Genomic DNA, 17,845 nt, shown 5'->3' with positions numbered 1-17,845 from the left:
CTGATGCTGCTTGGCCTGCTGTGTGCATCCAGCTCTACACCTTGTTATCATGACTCTTCCAGATGCAGCATCACCAGTGATGTAGCTGCCAGTGGGAGGTGCCACAATGCATCCATATTTGCTCCTTGGCTCCTGGATGGTGTTTCAACTTATAATTATGTGCCCACTGCTGAATTCGGCCCTGCCTTGTCCTCTTTAAGTAGACCTCACAGGGATTTGTGGTGCGTTATTATTACAAACTGAAACTGTAAAGGTAATTGGTGGAACGTTCTAACTCCAAATATGACCACCAAACCTTCCTTCTCTATCTTGGAATATATATACTCTGCATTAGCCAAAGCCCTGGATGCTCATGCTACTGGGTGTTCCTCTCCATTAAGACTACCCTGATGCTGTACAGGGTGGCATCATGTACATATTCCTATTCATGTTCCTATTCATGTACCCATCCAGATGGCTTTTAAATGTTGTAATTGTACCAGCCTCGACCACTTCCTCTGGCAGCTCAATCCATACACGCACCACCCTTTGCATGAAAATGTTGTCCCTTATGTCCCTTTTATATCTTTCCCCTCTCACCTTAAACCTATGCCCTCTACTTTTGGACTCCCCTACCCTGGGAAAAAGACCTTGGCTATTTATCTTATCAATTCCCCTCATGATTTTATAAACACCTAATGTCAGCCCTCAGACTCCGATGCTCCAGGGAAAATAGCCCCAGCCTATTCAGCCTCTCCCTGTAGCTCAAGCCTCCAACCCTGACAACATTCTTGTAAATCTTTTCTGAACCCTTTCAAGTTTAATAACTTCTTTCCTATAGTAGGGAGACCAGAACTGAACGCAGTAATCCAAAAGTGGCCTAACCAATGTCCTGTACAGCCACAACATAACCTCCCAACTTCTGTTTGAGTTTTTTTAACTTCCCTTCAACTGAACCATTCCCTCACTAATTAGTTTGATGTCCTGTCTCCAATCCTAGTTATAAGATTCAATAGGAGACTGGTGCCAGCATATTCAATGTTTCCAAGAGAACAGCTCTCTCTTTCCCAGCACCAGTGACAGTGCTTGATGAAACAGAACTTATTTCCACTAATCATTCAGCCACACATTTATATTTCTAATCTTGTTTACTTATAAGAGAATGCCTGTGGCTCAAGTAGTAATCAGAAGATTATTTCGTTTGTGTCTCTTATTCTGCTTTGTGGTTCAGTTTTTAAAAATATTAGATAAGTATTTGAAGTGGTACAATAAAGGGATGTGGGAAAAAAGTGAAGAAACTGGATTAGAATAGACAGCTCCAAGGAAAGAAGGCTTGTCATTGCAAAACTAGAATTGCATTTACGTAACATAGGAAACATTGAGCCTGCTCTGCCATTCAATATAATGTTCATCATCCAATTTTGTACCCTGTACAGCTCCTTTCATAACTGCAGTATGTCCATACTGGTTTTACAACCAGTGTAGACAATGTTGGAATGCAACTACCAATTTGTACACAACAAGCTGTGACACACAGTAATGACACCAACCAAAACATCTTGCTTATGTTATGTTGATTGAGGTTTTAATATTGACCGTGTCACTATTTCTTTGAAATAGTGCAATTTTACATCCACCTGACAACATAAGTTGTGACCTTGACCTATTCTCTCATTTGAAAGATAATATCTCTGACAATGCAGCATCTCTTCATCACTGAATCAGCCTTGACTTTCCACTCAATGAGCTTCTGCTGTCTCTTAATTCAAGGATTCTCACTGAGTCTTACAGGCAGCAATTACTACGGCATGGTGCAGTGATATCACATTAATTGGTGAGGAGCAGAATTTTTCCAAATTCTGTAAATTAAACTCACACACCAGTTTGAGAGCAGGTCAGAGGTAGTGTAGCCTATGATTTTACATAACAGATCATAGAATCATATTGCACAAAAGGACACTGTTTGGTTCATTACATCTGTACCAGTTCTTTGAAAGGTTTCATTCACCAGCTTTTTCCCTATGGTCCTGTATTTCCTTTTCCTTTCAAACTTATATTCAGTTCCATTTTGAAAGATGCGTTCATTGTTGGTGAATGGGCTGCCGCTGATAAGCAACAATCTAAAACTATTACAGTTGAAAACAATGTCAAATGTTACTGTTAATAAGATTGCACCATTTATCTTTCAGTGGTTTGATGCAACACAATGGAAAACATTCTCTCCATCTCCAGAACTGATTAAAATTGTAGTTTAGTATCAAAACAAAATATTGGAACAACTGGAAATCTGAAATAAAAATAGAAAATGCTAGAAATGTTCAGCAAGTCAGGCAGCACGTAAAAGAAAGACTTGGATTTTGTACTGCGCTTCTCATGACCTCCTGATGTTTCAAAGCGCTTTTCCATCAATCATGGAGACTTAATCTTTCAGGTTGATTTTTTTGTAAGAACCGTGTTCTGATGCACCACAAATCCTGCATGACGTGTGGAAAACTGCCAGCATTTTCGACTTTTATTTAATTCTGAGAACTGAGTTCTGAGGAAAGGTCACTCAACCTGAACCGTTAACTCTGATTTCTCTCCACAGATGCTGCCAGACCTGCTGATCTTTTCCAGCAATTTCTGTTTTTGTTTCATGTTAAATGAGACCTCTCTTATATATTGTCCCCTTGTCTGGATAATATTCCAAAGACTCTGCCTGCTTTGTACTAATGCCTTTAGTTATTTTTTAAAAAACCAGAAGGCTTACAAGTATTGCTTTTAATAAGTAAACTCCAGTCGCAGTAGGCTTGGAACAAACTTTCTATCCATCTATTCGTTCAGGGAGTGGAATAGGAGTGGGCATAAATTTGAAACTAGCCAACGTATTTGAAAAGTAATTCCATAGGTGACACACAGACCAGTTTATGGCAATGTTGATTACTCCCAATATTCCCTCAGCAGTAGGGGAATAACCCCTGTAACATTGATGTCAATTCGTTCACAGGAACATAATACAAGGCAGAACTGCTCAATAAATTAAACTGCAGGCATCTGAACCCAATTCTAACTTTTGACATAGTATGTCCCTGAATGTCCAATCACTCATTACAGTATAATAGCAGGACTACAGTACAGGAGATAGTCATATGGTCTGTTATGAGCACAGGCTCTCTGCAAGAAACACTCATCCATTACCACTCTCCCACTTCTTCTCATAGCCTTGATTTTTGTTGTCCTTATTAGATAATGATCCAATTCCCTTTTGAATTTTGAATCTGCCTCTACTACATCCTCAGGCAGTGCATTCCAGATCTTGCAACCTTTGCTTTAAAAAAAAAATGCTTTGGCTAATGTCACCATTTCTTCTTTCACTGATTATCTTGCACCTTTGTCTCTTGACCCTCCAACAATGGGAACCATTTCTTTCCATCTGCTCTGTCCAGTTCCCTCATGATTGTGCATACCTCCATTAAATCTCATCTCAACCTTCTCTTTTCCAAGGAGAATAGTCCTAGCTTCTCTAATATTTCTACATAACGAGAAACAACTACAGGTATCACACATTTCTTTTATTTCTACAAGAAATTCTGAATCGCTTTTGAAACACGAAGAGGCGGCATAATCAACATGTCAACCAGAAAAATAACAAAAAGCTCTGTCAAATCTGAGAACATCTAAACAAAAGGGCTTGGTGACAGAGGATTTCTTCCACAGATGTGCTCAAACACAGATTCTGTCAGATGAAGGTTGCCAATGTGGGTTGAGCAATCTATCAACAACTGCCAGTGTAGAAACTGCAGGAATCAGCCAGGAAACAAAGAAAGACAAGAGTTAGCATTATATTTTACGATATGGCCATTAAACGTATTTGGAAGCAAAGAATTTCTGCCACTTCCTTTATAATTACATTTTAGCTGGCAGCTCTTCTCCGAGCTATAGAATTGAAGTTTGCATAGTGATGTTGGCACATTCTTGTATTTTTCTTCAAGTATCTAACACTGGTAACATAACCGCACAGTTTAATACCCACATTCACAGAAGCAGCACTGACAGAGGTGCAGAGATGTCTCAACCCTTTGAAGACCAAGGGATGGTGTAAAAATAATGTACAAAACCTGAATGAAATACTCACAGGGAGGATACACAAACACTGTGGATGTGACACCCTTCTGAGCTAAATGCTAGTCTACGAGGACTACATTGGAAACGCATCAACGATGCACTTTAGCCATGGAAGTACTATCCCGATAATGCTGATGGTTTCACAACAACCTCAGCAGACAAGGTTACAAACTGTAAAAGTGCAAGGCAAATGGAATAACCCCACTGCAAGGGCAGGAAGAAAAAATAACCACAGAGTTCACGCTTTTTTGTTCCAGTCACATGTTGTCTTGGAGTTAAAAGGACAGCCAACAAACCATTGCATTAGAAGTCCACAATAGAAAAGTGTCTGGTGAGACTACATTGCAGGCTGGTTCTTAAATATGGAAGTGTTTTTTGCTTAAGTATGATAAAATATCATATTCTTGATTAAAAATTATCAGTCCAGATATATACAGGAAAATGATAGCAAGTATTTCAGCTAAAGCCATGACTGTTTCACAGTAACTAATGTACACTGTAGCTCAGAATGACATCGTCTATGAATCATGGAAAGTCAATGGGATAGAGTTGGGACCGTGGGATTAATTAGACAGTTTCTTCAAAACAGGGAACGCAAACATGATTAGCTGACTGGCCTCCGCCTTGCTGTATGATTTTATTATTTGTTCCTATTGTAAAGTTAAGTGCAATAAGCATTCACTGGTAACATGCACGAAACATTTCAATCCAGGAATCAGCAGCTTCAAATGATTCAATAAATACGATTACACCACTGCCCGCTTCAACAAACTGTGAACTGATAACCATCTCTAGCATAAGAATGACTCCAAAAATGTTTGGAGTGTACATGAAACAAAAAAATGCATCGATTTAATTCTGAATCACAAATTTCATTCTTCCATTAAAAAATCAATTACAAACCACATGGACCTATTTCTCAGTCAGTACAACATCATAACCCCAGATTAAATTGCAACTGGTAACTCACACCTAGGTATTATTCAAGAATAAATCACTCAAACTCCATGATTAACTCTCAATAACTTATCGCTGGATACCAGTTATTCTATGTTCAAATCATTCCAACGCTTGATTAAATCCCAACCTGTACTTCATCATCTAGCAGCATGTTATGTAAACCATCCAAATTCCTTGGTTAATCGCGCACATAACCCAATCTCAAGTATCCCTAATTCTATGTGCGAACCAACCAAACCTCCTAACTAGATCCTGGTTTGTAACTCATTCCTGAATATTCATTATGTAACCAGTGCAGCCTCAATATCTCTGGCACAGTTATTAAGCATTGACTGTTGACATTTTCGCATTATAGCAATCTTTTAAGTTTTGTAAGGGAAATATGGTCTTTACAACATTTACTCTCTGATAACACTTTGTTTGCCCATAACAGATAAAATTTCAAGTACACTCACAAATTACCTTAATGCACTTTAAAATCTAATAAGTTTGATTCAGTTGAAATGTTGTTTGAAGGTTTTGGCCAATCTTCACCGGGCAACTGTGAAACTGCTTCCCCATGAATCCTCTGTACACCATTTGCAGCATGCCTGCATCTTGGTCTTGTTGATGGGAAGTGAGTTAGTAATGCTAGACCAGCAGTGGTTGTCTATCACTCGCTGCCCTTGAAAAGATGGTGGTGAACACATTGTTGAACGACTGCAATCCACATGGTATAGGAACACCCACAGTGCCATTAGGTAATGAGTTCAAAGTTTGAGTCCAGCAGAGGACCTGCAATCAATGTTTCCAGCAAGTTCTTTGTGGCTATGCAGCCTCTGAGGTCTGTGTGTGCCGCTGGCTTCGGGAAGCTGAAGCTATTTGTTGGCACACCGATCAATGTATGTTGAGCTTTATTCTTGGGATGTGTGCATTATTGACTGGGCCTGCATTTATTGCCCATTCACAAAAGTCCTCGAGAAGCTGGCAGTGAACTGCCTGTTTGTCCACTGTTGGCCACGTGGCGTCGATATTTCTACAGTAGGGAGGGTTTTACCCAGCAACAGTGAACGAAGCCGTGTGGCTTTGTCGGGAATTTGCCAGAGGTGGTATTTCCAAATGATTGCTGCCCTCTCCTTCTCAGCCCTAGAGATCATAGGTTTGTAAGATGCCACAGTACATCTTGCATATCATACATATTGCTACCACTGAGCACCAGTGGTGGAAACAGTGAACATATAAGGTGATGGATGGGGTGCCAATCAGGTTGGTGACTTTGTCTTGAGCAGTGCTGAGCTTTAGTGTTATTAGAGTTGTACTCATCCAGGCAAGTGGAAAATCTTTCATCACTCTTCATCTTTGCCTCATAGATGGATAGCAATGGAAGTCACATGATATTTATATAGCTGAATGGTAAGTTTCTACTTATTGGGATTCTGATGGTCGGGAGTCAGCAATGAAATAACAGTTTAATATTAAAAGAAGATGGTCAAAACATATCTCCTTGGAGGTTGTCACTGCCTGGCATTGTATGGCATGAACATCAATTGCCACTTACCTGCTCAAGCCTGAATGCTGTCCAGGTCTTGCAACATGTGGGCATGAAGTACGAGAGTAACTGTGGAGTGGTATCTGATACTGCCAACAGCAAAATACCCATTTTTTATTGTTACCTGGGAGATGGGTGCTACAGCCAAGGCCAATGTTTGCTACACATCCGTAATTGGCATGAAGAAGTTGACAGTGAGCCACTTTTTTGGCTGCAGTCCATCTGGTGCAATTACACTCACAGTGTTATTAGTAAGGCAGTTCCAGGATTTCAATCCAGAAACTGTGAAGGAACAGCCAGTCAGGATAGTAGGTGACTTGCATGGGGGATTGTGCATGCATATCTTGGTGCCCTTGTTCTTCTGTGGTCAGGAGTTTAGCTGGTAGTGACAAAAGGACCTTTGATGAGTTGCTGCAGTACATCTTGCAAATGGTAAGCACTGCTGCTACAATGTAACAGTAGTGGAGGAAGTGAACGTTTAATTTGGTGAATGATGTGCCTATCAGCGGACTGTTTTCGCCTGGACGGGGTTGAACTTCTTGAAGCTGCACTCATCCTGGCAAGTGGGAGAGTATTCTATGTCTTCTTGTAGATAGTGGACAGACTTGAAAGTCAGGGGTTACTTATTTCAGTATTCTCAGTCTTTGATTTGCTCTGGTAGCTGTATTATATACCGTCAGATCAGTTTCTGGTTATTTGTAACCCCAGGACTGGACAGGGGGAGATTTAGCAATGACAATGTTATTGAATGTCAGGGGAAGATGGTCATTGCCTGCACCTGGTGTAGTGCAGATCTTACTTGTTACTGAAGCTTGCTCATTTTTAAAACAGACATGTGGACTTGGACTGCTTCACTATCTGAAAAGTTTCAAATACTGCTGATCGTAATCATCAGACGATTAGCTGACATCATGACAAAAAGAAGGTCATTGAAAAAGCAGTTAAAGATGGTTAAGCCCAGATATTACCCTGAGGAACTCCTCCCTGATTTCCTACAGCTAAGACAATTGGTCTCCGAGAACCACAAACATCTTTCTTTGTTCTAGGTATGATTCCAACTACTGTAAAGTTTCCCTTCAACTTCAACTTTTCTAGGACTCCCTGATGCCACATCTTCTCAAATGCTGCCTCATTGTCATGGGTCAGTCTCACCTCACCTCTGCAATTCAGCTTTTTAGTTCAATGTTTGGACCATGACACAGTGAGATCTGGATTTGAATGGCCTCAAACTCAGCAGTGAGCACATAAATGCTGAGTAAGTGTTGCCTGACAACCCCCTCAATAGCACCTTTACTCACTTTATTTTGATTTATTATCAACCAACAGGATGGTAATTAATCCAATTTGATTTGTCCTTTTTTTTGCAGACTGATCATTTCTGGGTAATTTTCCACATTGCTGGGTAGGCACCTGTGATGTAGCTGCATTGGAACAACTTGTCTGGTCTGTGACTAGTTCTACAGCACATTAAATTCAGGTACCACAGCAAAGAATTTGTTAGAACTGCACATCGAGTGCATTGATCTGTTTCCTCATGTGACATGGAGTGTAGTGAATTGGCTGAAGACTGACATCTCTGATGCTGGAAACCTCAGGAGGCAACTGAGATGGGTGTTTCATTTTACACTTCAGACTGAATATTACTTCAAAGATTTCAATCATGTTTTTTGCACGGATGTGCTGAGCTGGAGCCTGGAGATGTCTGCTCAACCTCCTCCTCTGGTTCAGTTACTCTAAGGTTTTGGAGTAGATTTGTTGTTCAGTTAGTATGCTACCATATGGCAGGTCAATAAGACTTTAACCTGAATTTTCAGGGTGCCCCTTCTCTTACACTACACATGCCCAAATGTCAGTACATTAGCAAAATCATATTTTCCATCACAGAATCCTCACTAAAAGGATAGCAATTTAAAAGAACTACTCCTTATCAGGTTATGACCAAAATTCTGTTCTGTACCTGGAAAACAAACATAAATTCCTCCTGGCTCTCCGCGTAGTTGAAACAAAGGCTCTCCCTTTAATTGTGAGCGTACCATTCAAATCCAGACTCACCCTCCATCCCCTCTGCAAGGCTGTTACTAATGTGCACCTGCTGCACTATCATGACGCCCCAGAGGAAGTTTGGGCACAGCCTCAGGGAAATAAATATTGATGTTGACATTACAGAAGAGGAAGTGTTGGAGGTCTTAGGAAATCTGGAGACAGGTAAATCTCCAAGACCTGATCAAGTGTATCCTAGCCAGGACATTGCAGGAAGTTTGGGAGGTAATTGCAGGGCCCCCAAGCAGAAATATTTGTATCATCAGGTGAAGTACCAGAGGACTGGAGGGTGACTAATGTTGTGCCATTGTTTAAGAAAGGCTGTAAGGAGAAGCCTGGAAACTATAGACCTGTGGATCTGATATCGGAGGTGGGTAAGTTGTTGGAGGTGATTCCGAAAGGTGGGATTTGCATGCATGTGGAGAGGCAAGCATTGATTAGGAATAGTCAACATGGCTTTGTGTAAGGAAAATTGTGTTTCGCAAATTTAATTGAGGTTTTTAATGAAGGATCCAAAAAGATTGGTGAGGGCAAAGCAGTAGCTGTTGTTTACTTGGACTTTAGTGAAGCCTTTGACAAGGTTCTGATTGATACACTAATTAGTAAAGTTAGATCACATGGGATTCAGGGTAACTTGCCAACTGGATACAAAATTGGCTTTATGGTAGTGGTAGCGGGTTGTTTTCCAGCCTGGAGGTCTGTGACCAGCAGTGTTCCACAGGGATTGGTATTGGGTCTATTCATGGATTCATAAAGCACAGAAAAGGCCCTTCAGCCCATCGAGTCTGCATTAACACAGCTATTACTAAAAGCGCGCTAATCCCAATTTCCTGCACTTGTCCCATATCCTTGAATGGTATATTTGAAGTACTCATCCAAATTCTTTTCAAAGGTTGTACGGTTTCCAGCCTCCACTACCTTCCCAGGCAGTGCATTCCAGATTCGCACCACCCGCTGAGTGAAAGCATTTTTACCCAAATCCCATCTGAATCTCCTGTCCCTTACCCTAAAACTATTCCTCTTCGTGACTGACCCCTCAATCGAGGGAAACAACTACTCCATACTCACCCTATCCAAACCCCTCATAATTTTATACACCTCAATCATGTCCTCCCTTTTGTTTGGCGCACTTTTGTTTTATAGAATCCCTACAGTGTGGAAACAGGCCCTTCTGCCCAACAAGTGCACACCAATCCTCAGAGCAACCCACCTAGACCCAGCCCCTATGACCCACCTAATCTACACATCCCTGAACACAATGGGAAATTTAGCATGGCCAATCCACCTAGCCTGCACATCTTTGGACTGTGGGAGGAAACCAGAGTACCCGGAGGAAACTCATGCAGACACAGGGATATTGTGCAAACTCCATGCAGAAAGTCGCCTGAGGGTGGACTCGAACCCGGGTCCCTAGCGCTGTGGGGCAGCAGTGCTAACTACTTTTTGTCTGTCATTTAGATGAAAGTATAGGACTAAGTTTGCAGATGACACCAAAATTGGCTATATTGTGGACAGTGGGGAAGGTTATCTAAAGTTACTAAGAGATCTTGATCAATTGGGTCAACGGGCTGAGGAGTGGTAGATGGAATTTAATTTGAATAAACACGAGGTATTGCATTTTGGTAAAACAAACAAGGACAGGACGTATACAATTGATGGTAGGGCCCTGGGTAGTGTTGTCAAACAGAGAGACCTAGAGTTTCAGGTTCATAATTCTTTGAAATTTTTTTCACAGGTAGGCAGGGTGGTTAAGAAGGCATTTAGCACACTTGCCTTCATTGCTCAGACCTTTGAGTACAGGACTTGGGACATCATTGGTGAGGCCTCTTCTGGAGTACTGTGTGCAGTTCTGATCACCCTGTATTAGGAAGGATATTATTAAACTGGAGAGGGTTCAGAAAATATTTACCAGGATGCTCCCAGGAATGGAAGCTTTGAGATATAAAAATAGACTGGAAAGATTGGGACATTTTTCACTGGAGCATGGGAGGTTGAGGGGTGACCTTATAGAGGTTTATAAAATCATGAGGGGTGCAGAGTAGGTGAATGATAAGAGTCTTTACCCTAGGGTGGGGTGTTCAAAACTAAGAGGTATATTTTTAAGGTGAGACAAGAAATATTTAAAAAGGAATTAAAAAGGAAAAGAGATTTGAAATAAAGGAGCCTGAGTTGAAAAATCTGACAGCCTTCCAGTAATTCTATGAGATCATTCTATCAATATTGAAGTTTTCTGTCAGTAATGTACCCTTTTGTTCTATAAATTTCATATTTTAGGTAAAGAGTTTTGATGTATCTGTGCAGTTAGACTTTATACCATAGTAAGTGAAATAGCCAGAATGGGGGAAGTTTGTTTCGGTTAATTGCATGTCAGAAGATTGAAGACACAAGAACCCATCTGGTGTCTTCAAATAATAAACTGACAATGCAATGTAATATTGAAGGATGCCTTTGGATGAGCTGGCAAAAGTGAGTGTTAACAAGCTTCTCCATTGCCTGTTAAAGATCTCACATCACTGCTTGATAAAGAACAGGAAGTTCTCCATGTGTCTGCAATTAACATCAAACAATGATTATTTATCTCATTGCTGTTTGTGCACGGTTGCTGTGTGCAATTGGCTGTGTGTGTACATTAACAGCGATTGCACTTCAAAAATAACCTTTTGTACATGAAGTGTTTGGAGGCTTTTCTGATTTGACAAGGAATTTCATTATCTTAGTAACAATGATTTTCATTAATGACTAGCAAAACATTGGTTGAGAAGTTTAGAACTAGGGGAAACTACCTAACACTTCGATTCAAAGCTTTGAGGAATGAAGTTAAGAAACCTTGCCTCACACAAGAAATTTAAAATTCTCTTGGTAAAATGGCTGTTGATGTTACGTCAATTATTAATTCTGAACCGAATGTAACAGATTTTTGTAAAGCACACACATTAAGGGATATGGAACAAAACCGTCTGGGATTAGATCACAGATCAACCATGATTTCAATGAATGAGAGGACAGGCTTAAAGGGCTCAATATCCTGCTCAAACATTCCTTAAATACAAGGATCAAAACTTCATCATAATTAGCAACTAGCCTAACTCATCTCCACTCTATTCTCACAATGAATGTTTTGAATTAAAATTAGTGCACAAGATTAAAGTTGTTTAGCTAAGTTTTAATTAACATGCAGTTATAGCAGGTAGAGAGGGAAGGAAAACTACGTGCTAGTTAGCTTGACATGAATAGCCTGGAGAATCTATTATTTGACCACAGAGGCACAGCACTGGAGAATCAGTTTCGTGGAAGCACGAATTTATGAAAGAAATTATTTGACAAATCTGCTGAAATTGTTTGTAGTTTTCATTAGCAGCACAAATAAGGTGAACCAGTGAACGCAGTGTGTTGTATTTTCAAAAAAGCACTCGATAATGTGCCATGCAGCAAGTTATTGCACAAAATTAGGCCTTGCAGACAAGCATTATATATTAGTGACATTGAACATTGGTTAAAAAACAGAAAATGATAGGAAGAAACAAGTGTTGTTCAGCTCAGCAGGCTTTAACTAGCTAAGCACTGAGACCTAAGTACTTAGGTCTCAGGATATTATCTACATCAATGACACAGATAAGGGGATTGAGTGTGATATATCAAGTTTGCTACAATACAAGGTAGGTGGGAAAATAAGCTGTGAGGAGGATGCAAAGAGCCTGCAAGAAATATAGACAGGTTAAGCGAGTGAGTAAAAGCATGGCAGTTGGAACGTGATGTGGAGAAGTGTGAAATTATTCACTTTGAAAGGAAAAATGTAGGAAAGAAATTGAATTATTTAAATGAAAATGACAGCAAAAGTTTGGTATTCAGTGGGACCTGTGTATCATCGTACACTGATCATAATAACCTTTATTGCAAACGGGACTAAGACAGTCAGAAAATCTTACTGCAAATATGAATGGTCTTGTGGCGTCATAACTGGAGTACAGTATACAAATGTTCATCTCTTAAAAGGCTGTACTTGTTATTTTTGGGGAGGAAGAGATTCAGAGAAATTCAGAAGGAATCCTTCCCTGAACTGGATCATTCCGAACAGGGAGGGGGAGGTTTGCTCATAAACTCAGAATAATGGATTAGACATGTAGGATCAAGAAAGGAGGGAGAGTTTTGTTTACCCAAAAGGTTAGGAATCTTTGCAATTTTCTACCCTAAAAAGTTGTGACGCTCAGTCATTACGCATATTATGGACAGAAATTTTTGGAAACTAAAGGATGTGAAAATGGGGCAGGTATGTGGAGCTCAAGCAGCAAATCAATTATGATTGCACTGAATAGTGCAGCAAGCCCAAGGAGCCTAATGGCCTACTCCTGTCCCAGTGTCAATTCTCATTCTGAAGAATTATTCCTGAGCGCACATAACGATAGGAATCTTCAAATGGCAGCATTTGACTCCCATCAATCTAATGTGAGTGAAAATAAAACTCCCAAGATTGTGTGGCCAGAGGAGAATACAAATTGCTATTTGATCCATGCCATTTTAGAGTTCTAAAGGGAAGAAAATGTCAATATTTTATAAACAAAACCACTGTGCGTCTGTTCACACTGTGTCTGTGAAGCATATACAAATGCACAGCACCATGACATCACTCACTCACAGTCAGAATCTGCTGAAACAGATGGAGAAATCTCCACTTGCAAATCTTTTAACGAGCTTGAACTTCAAAAAATACACGCTGGTGTTATCTTTCTAAAGAAACTGTGGAATTCCCGTTCTCCCTACCATCACCCATTTGAAGACGCTATTGGACATTAATGCCAATCTAAAGTAACCCAGCAACAATGTAGACAATGTAGAATACTTCAATTTTAATGCAGTCGGCCAAGACTCAGGGAGGAGAACTCCTGCCTCTGAGTTAGACTAAATTCCACTCCACAGACCCGAGGACAAAAACTGAGGCTGACACTCATGAGCACTTGTGAAGGTGTGCCATGTTTAAGAGATCTTAAACTGATGTCCCATTAGCCTTTACAAGGGAACATACAGATCCTATTGCACTATTCCAAAGAGCAGGGGACTGAGTTCTCCCTGAGTCCTGGTCAATATTTATCCCCCAATCATCACAGAAATAGATTATCTCACCATTATAATGTTTTTTGGGGAGTTTGCTGTGGACAACTCCACAGTAGCTGTACAACACTTATGATGTCCTGAGATTATGAAAGGCAACATAGAATTCGAAGTTTGGACAGCAACATAGCAATCACAAAATGCAAGTCAGATTTCCTAGTTGGCGAATATCAACTGATGACAGTTGCTGTCAATAAGCTGGGCACGGAGCTGGCTTGCTTCTTCCTTCTATTTCAACTGAAAATATCAAACCTGTGGAAAGCTTCAGGGCTGATTTAGAAACGCTTGGGTATGTTCTACTGAATTACAGCACTGGGATTGTGATGTAGGGGTTGAGCTTCATCCTGAAGAGTCACGACTACTCAAATAATCTCCCCTTCTATCCAGTACAGACCGCATCTGTGCAACCCACTGCACAGGGTGAATCTAGTCGTCAAAAAAAATCTCTAGTAAGCTCAGAGCAGCAGGGAGCAGGTGTAATCTGTACACTCACCAACCATCACTTCAATCAGATTGGAATGCCTCTCCTCAGGACTGGGAAACAGATAATGTGTGAAATAGATTGAAAGGGCCAGATTTGCCAACGAACCCAAACCACACGTGGGATGTGCGGGAACAACAGTACGGTTTCCTTAGGTGCTGTTTCTTATATGGTAATCTGTGAAACAACCTGTCAGTCTGCCATTCACAGTACCACCATCTGCTGATAGCACTGCTCTTCAACATGTTAAAGCCGAAACTAACTTTTCTATTTTTGTTACACACACACACACATATACACAGAGGTTCAGTGCTTCCGCTTAAAGGCAGGAAAGGGTGGGGTTAGGAATGGCTTTAAGACGCTAACCTCGCAAAAGAAAAGTTGCACGTTGTTCCAAAAAGGAAAAACCATCTGATTCAGCAGTTGCCTTTTGAAAAAAAATTGTGGCAAGACGATAAATAAAATTAAAATCTGAAGAAACAGAAAAAAAAGTGGATACAATTTTAATTGAGGCGCGCTGATAGGAAACAAGTTCAGGACGAATTTAAAAAGGGAGCATCATAGAAAGAGAGAACGTCAAACATATGGACATTTTGTAACGCTGTCTTATTAGAAGTGAAACTAGGAGGATGATGTTCAAATGATATTGTTAAAAGTCATTGATAAACTGGTCGCCTTTTTGCTTACACGAGGCTCAACCTGGTAGGTTCGGAAAATTGCTGTGAAGGATGGCACCTGCATCCGGCTGTGTTAACGAAAATGCAATAAAAAAATACAACAGAGCACCACTCCAGTTCGTCTAATTACTGATTTGTAGAAAAGGCTTTGCACTTGATATTAAACAACTAAGCGGCGTTGCGCCTCATTGTACACTTTCCAATTACGATCGCAGCTGTTAGATTAAGTGGGCACTATCAGACCAGTATAACAAGTTAGCAAATTATTCACATTTAACGGAGGTGATTCTGACTGCACCCCGCTTAATCTTCACATAGAGCATTACAGGAGCGCCACAAGTAAACTCTTATAGACACTGCTGCAGATACTGTCCTGAGCTCAGGACTCTGTAAATACTCCAGGCTGACACTTAAAGACACTGTTGCTACTGTACCCGAGGGAACACCCACCTTGACACTGGAATCCCTGCTTTCCGAATCCCCTGTTAAAACAAAGACAAACAATGACCATTAATGACATTTGAAGATGTGCATTGCATGTCAAGCAGTGCTCTAGTTTGCTTATGGACGAGGCTATGCTCTCTCACCAGATAAAGTCAGTGCAGTGGCTGCAGAATGTGGGTTGCTTGAAGAAGCGAGCGATGAATTTATGGTCCTTGACTTCGTGAACGTTTTTCTGCCTTAGGGCACCTTTGCGGGCGAAGCGAATGGTGTTTTCCTCGCCCTCCATCGCATACACATTGTCAGACATCCTTCAGCACCCGCTCCAAGGCTGCACCAGCAAACAGCAGCCCGCAAAACAAAAAGCAGCGACTCGGCGCTGCCTTACCTGTGTTGTTGTTGGTGTGAGCCAAACGGGTAGAGAGCGAGCGGCACAGTGAGAAGCCCAGGCTACGTCTGCTTCACACCAGCACCACGTCAGGATGCTCCGCCTCTTCCAAATTCAAGCCTCTCGCTGTCTATTTACATAAGCAGTGTTAGCAAGCCGCTCTCCCAAAGGCGCGCACACACACACATATAGTGTCTCTGCCGGTCTCGGATCTATTCTATAAACCCTGAAAGCAGCAACCTGGTAGGAGCTGAACAACCACCCCCCGCCCCCAATTATTGCAAAGCCCTCAACAAGTAGCTCATGCAGACAGTTTCTCATCCCCCAGTCACAGCCCCGAAGGAAATGGTACATCTTTAAGATCTTATTAGTGGCAGCAGGCGGTGAGATTGAGCGCCAAGTAATCTTCTTGCGGCGTTCTTCCATTTTCCGATCTCTGAAGAAGTGGCAGTTCGGAGACAGACTCTTGTTTTCTGATGATTGACTGACTGTCAAAAGGGCCCGAGGAGAGGAGATAAAACCATGGAATTGCTTTAGCGAAACAGCGGTGAGGCTGAGGGCACCGTACACCCCGTCAGGGTGATATTTCATGCATTTGCAGTGACCACCCGCCAACTTTGGCATGTGACTCAAGGCTAGAAACCACCTTGCCGTATGTTATTTCTTATTTCCAACGTCGACATAGAGCTGAGGAGGTTCATTGTGAGAGCTCCTGGCAGCAAGGTTTATGACCCCCGCTGTGGAAATATCAGACCCCCCGCCCTCCCTTAATTATGTCCTATTCTCTTTCTTCACACTGGAGCTGCTTCCTTTATTCGCTTTTCTAGCTCATTCCTTGAAACGTGTGTATTTATTCATTCCCTTTACCTAACTAACATAAGGCCCGGCGGTTTCCTCCGTGGGCGCAGTCGGAAAGTGTGCTAAAAAAAATCCCCCAAACGAATTATTATGAATTTAGAGCACAAAATCAGCGCAATATCCGCGCAGAGGTAAAGGGAGACTGGAGCTGGACTATAGAGGGGTTTCAGTGAGGAGTCTGAGAGCACAGCCAGGGGGACTGCGGGCTCACAGCACTCCGCTGTCCTGCAGGTTTGGAAAATTCATTTCGCACGTTCTGCTGAGAATCTACATTGTCTGAATCTTTTCCGCGATTCTTTACAAATCAATGACTCTCTGAACAGATTTGTTTGGAAAACCAGGGTGACCCGCCGAATGAAGTGAAGGGGACCACACATAACTGCCCCGGCCTTCCTGCCAGAGATGTTTGGAGTGCTCAGAGGCTGCTCCATTACCCGGAGAAAGGCACTCAACAAACCCCGGCAAACTACTATCCTCAATCCAAGCAAGGAGGCCGGCAGAATGTCTTCCAGAGAGCAGGAAGGAGTGGGAGTGTAGGGGGAGGGAGGAGTTTGAGTGTAGGGTTAGGGAGGAGTGTCAGAGTAGAGTGAGTGAGGAATGTGAGTGTAGGGTTAGGGAGGAGTGTGAGCGTAGGGTTAGGGAGGAGTGTGTGTAGGGTGAGGGAGGAGTATGAGCGTAGAGTGGGGGAGGAATGTGAGTGTAGGGTGGGGGAGGAGTGTGAGTGTAAGGTGGGGGAGTAGAGTGAGGGATGAGTGAGAGTGTAGGGTGGGGGAAGACTGTGAGTGTAAGGTGGGGGGGATTGTAAGTGTGAGGTGAGGGATGAGTGTGAGTATAGGGTGAGGGACGAGTGAGAGTGTAGGGTGGGGAGGAATGTGAGTATAGGGTGGGGGAGGAATGTGAGAGTAGGGTGCGGGATGAGTAAGAGTGTAGGGTGGGGGAAGAGTGTGAGTGTAGGGTGAGGGACAAGTGAGAGGGTAGGGTGGGGGAGGAATGTGAGTGTGAGGTGAGGGTAAGAGTGGGAGTATAGGGTGAGGGAGGACTCAGAGTAGGGTGAGGGAGGGGTATGAGCTCAGGGTGGGGGAGGAGTGAGAGTAGGGTGAGAGAGGAATGTGAGTGAAGAGTGAGAGAGGAATGTGAGTGTTGGGTGAGGGATGAGTGAGAGTGTAGGGTGGGGGAAGAATGTGAGTGTAGGGTGAGGGAGGAATGTGAGTGTAGGGTGAGGGAGGAATGTGAGTGTGAGGTGAGGGAGGAGTGTGAGTGTAGGGTGAGGGAGGAATGTGAGT

General features: G+C 42.1%; 1 protein-coding gene across 1 annotated transcript in view; it reads right to left on the bottom strand.

The window, feature by feature from the left end:
- Positions 1-15,751, bottom strand: part of LOC109920205 (protein kinase C beta type-like) — a 169,358-nt gene extending 153,607 nt beyond the window's left edge. Inside the window, exons 1-2 of the mRNA XM_048609705.1 lie at positions 15,463-15,751; positions 15,326-15,357 (exon numbers count right to left, since the gene is read on the bottom strand). Of these exons, the coding sequence (XP_048465662.1) occupies positions 15,326-15,357; positions 15,463-15,626 (196 nt within the window). The 5' untranslated portion in view covers positions 15,627-15,751. The remainder of the gene's footprint in view (positions 1-15,325; positions 15,358-15,462) is intronic.
- Positions 15,752-17,845: the final 2,094 nt, after the last annotated feature.

The sequence above is a fragment of the Rhincodon typus genome, chromosome 21 (genome assembly GCF_021869965.1).
Source record: "Rhincodon typus isolate 14 chromosome 21, sRhiTyp1.1, whole genome shotgun sequence".
Taxonomy (NCBI): Eukaryota; Metazoa; Chordata; class Chondrichthyes; order Orectolobiformes; family Rhincodontidae; genus Rhincodon; species Rhincodon typus.
The sequence above is the reverse complement of the archived record's forward strand: the minus strand, read 5'-3'. Positions and strand labels throughout refer to the sequence as shown.